This window comes from Ceratina calcarata, unplaced genomic scaffold, assembly GCF_001652005.2.
Source record: "Ceratina calcarata isolate Rehan_Ccalc_2016 unplaced genomic scaffold, ASM165200v1 scaffold2274, whole genome shotgun sequence".
NCBI lineage: Eukaryota > Metazoa > Arthropoda > Insecta > Hymenoptera > Apidae > Ceratina > Ceratina calcarata.
Window position 1 is genome coordinate 3,586 of NW_017144577.1, and position 1,407 is coordinate 4,992.

A 1,407-nucleotide genomic window follows, 5' to 3' on the forward strand; every position below is an offset into this window, starting at 1 on the left:
TAATAATGTTAAGTAAGGGAAGTAAGTAGAACTTACCTAAGACGAGGATGTTCTTATTTGATGGTAGCTTGTTACTGCTACTGTTTTGCACTTCAGCCAAGATGGAGGACCTTGCAGATCGAAAGAAATCACATTTTGCAGTGAGAATATTAAATAATTCTATCCATATTTGTCAAGTACTTACTGCTATAATCTTAAAAATAGTAGGAGTGACTTACTTATGTCTATATTAACACTGTTCCAATTTTACATTGAGTATCGAATACAAGCCTATATTCAGAGTCGTTGCTTATTCTTAAGATCGTCTTAAGTATGGATTTAAGTCCCTGTTTTCTGTACAAGACAGGAACTGGAAATGTGGGATAGGAAATGCTTAAAACTTAAGAATAAGCAACGACTCTGACTTACAGTAGTAATTCTGTCAATGGCCATGTGGCGCAGTTGTCAAAATACTTAATGCTATTCTTTGTAATAATAAAAATGACTTACTTACGTCTATAATAAAACTGTTTTGATTATACATTGAAGTGAATATTGAACAATTTCTGTGTAAAAACTGTGTAATTAATTTGTATGAGTCACACCACTTGTCAAAATACATATTGGAATTTTGTGTAACACTAAAACCACCACTTTGGACCTACGATTAGGTGAATATAAATTAAGGTAGTGAATTATAATTACCATAAATTGTCTTTATTCTCTGGGTCCTCCTTCTTCTTCGACTGAAATCCATTGCTGAGCATCATATCAATCGCTGTCGCAGCCATGGTCGTCCATTTGACAGGAATGGTCTGGACAGGAATGAAAACAGCTATTGATTCGGGCGCGTCTCGTGGCTAACTTCAAACCCGTGACTTTGTCCACCGATAAGATACGTCTACAGTACAAAATATTCTATGTTTTACAATAAAAAAGTTCGATTTTCTACAAAGAATCGAAATATGAGATTGTAGCTACGCTTTTTAGGCAGCTTTTGAACAAATTGTGTCAAGTTTAACGATAAGTGAGAGAGAGAGAGACTATGAGAACATGCTATCTCTCTTTCGCAACGCGGTGATTCGGTTAGAGGGGACAGCAAGCAACTAATCACGACGTTGCAAGAGAGAGATAGCTGTTGCCCTCGTCTGCGTAACCATTTTTCATTGACTGATACACTGGAAACTTTCCGGAGATTGCCGAAGCAACTTGGAATACGCAAGCCTTGAGTTGTCGCTTTTCGAATGAGCAAACCTTATTTAAGTTCAGATTATGAATACATGAGGTCTTGAGGCCATCCAAGGCCACCTTACACTGAGTGTAACCAACATCTCCTTACCAAAAGTGAGAATCGACGCTAATGCGCATGCTTTGAATTCGAAAACTATAGGAAAAAATTCAATGGCAGCCAGCAATGCCAGCGCGTGC

At 37.5% G+C, this 1,407-nt stretch overlaps 1 protein-coding gene across 1 annotated transcript in view; it reads right to left on the reverse strand.

Moving 5' to 3' along the window:
- Positions 1-1,154, reverse strand: part of LOC108622551 (cytoplasmic dynein 1 light intermediate chain 1-like) — a gene marked incomplete at its 3' end in the record, with an annotated part of 4,735 nt that extends 3,581 nt beyond the window's left edge. The window contains exons 1-3 of the mRNA XM_018020488.2: positions 1,137-1,154; positions 685-794; positions 37-110 (exon numbers count right to left, since the gene is read on the reverse strand). Coding sequence (XP_017875977.2) covers positions 37-110; positions 685-794; positions 1,137-1,139 — 187 coding nt within the window. The remainder of the gene's footprint in view (positions 1-36; positions 111-684; positions 795-1,136) is intronic.
- Between the last annotated feature and the right edge of the window lie 253 nt (positions 1,155-1,407).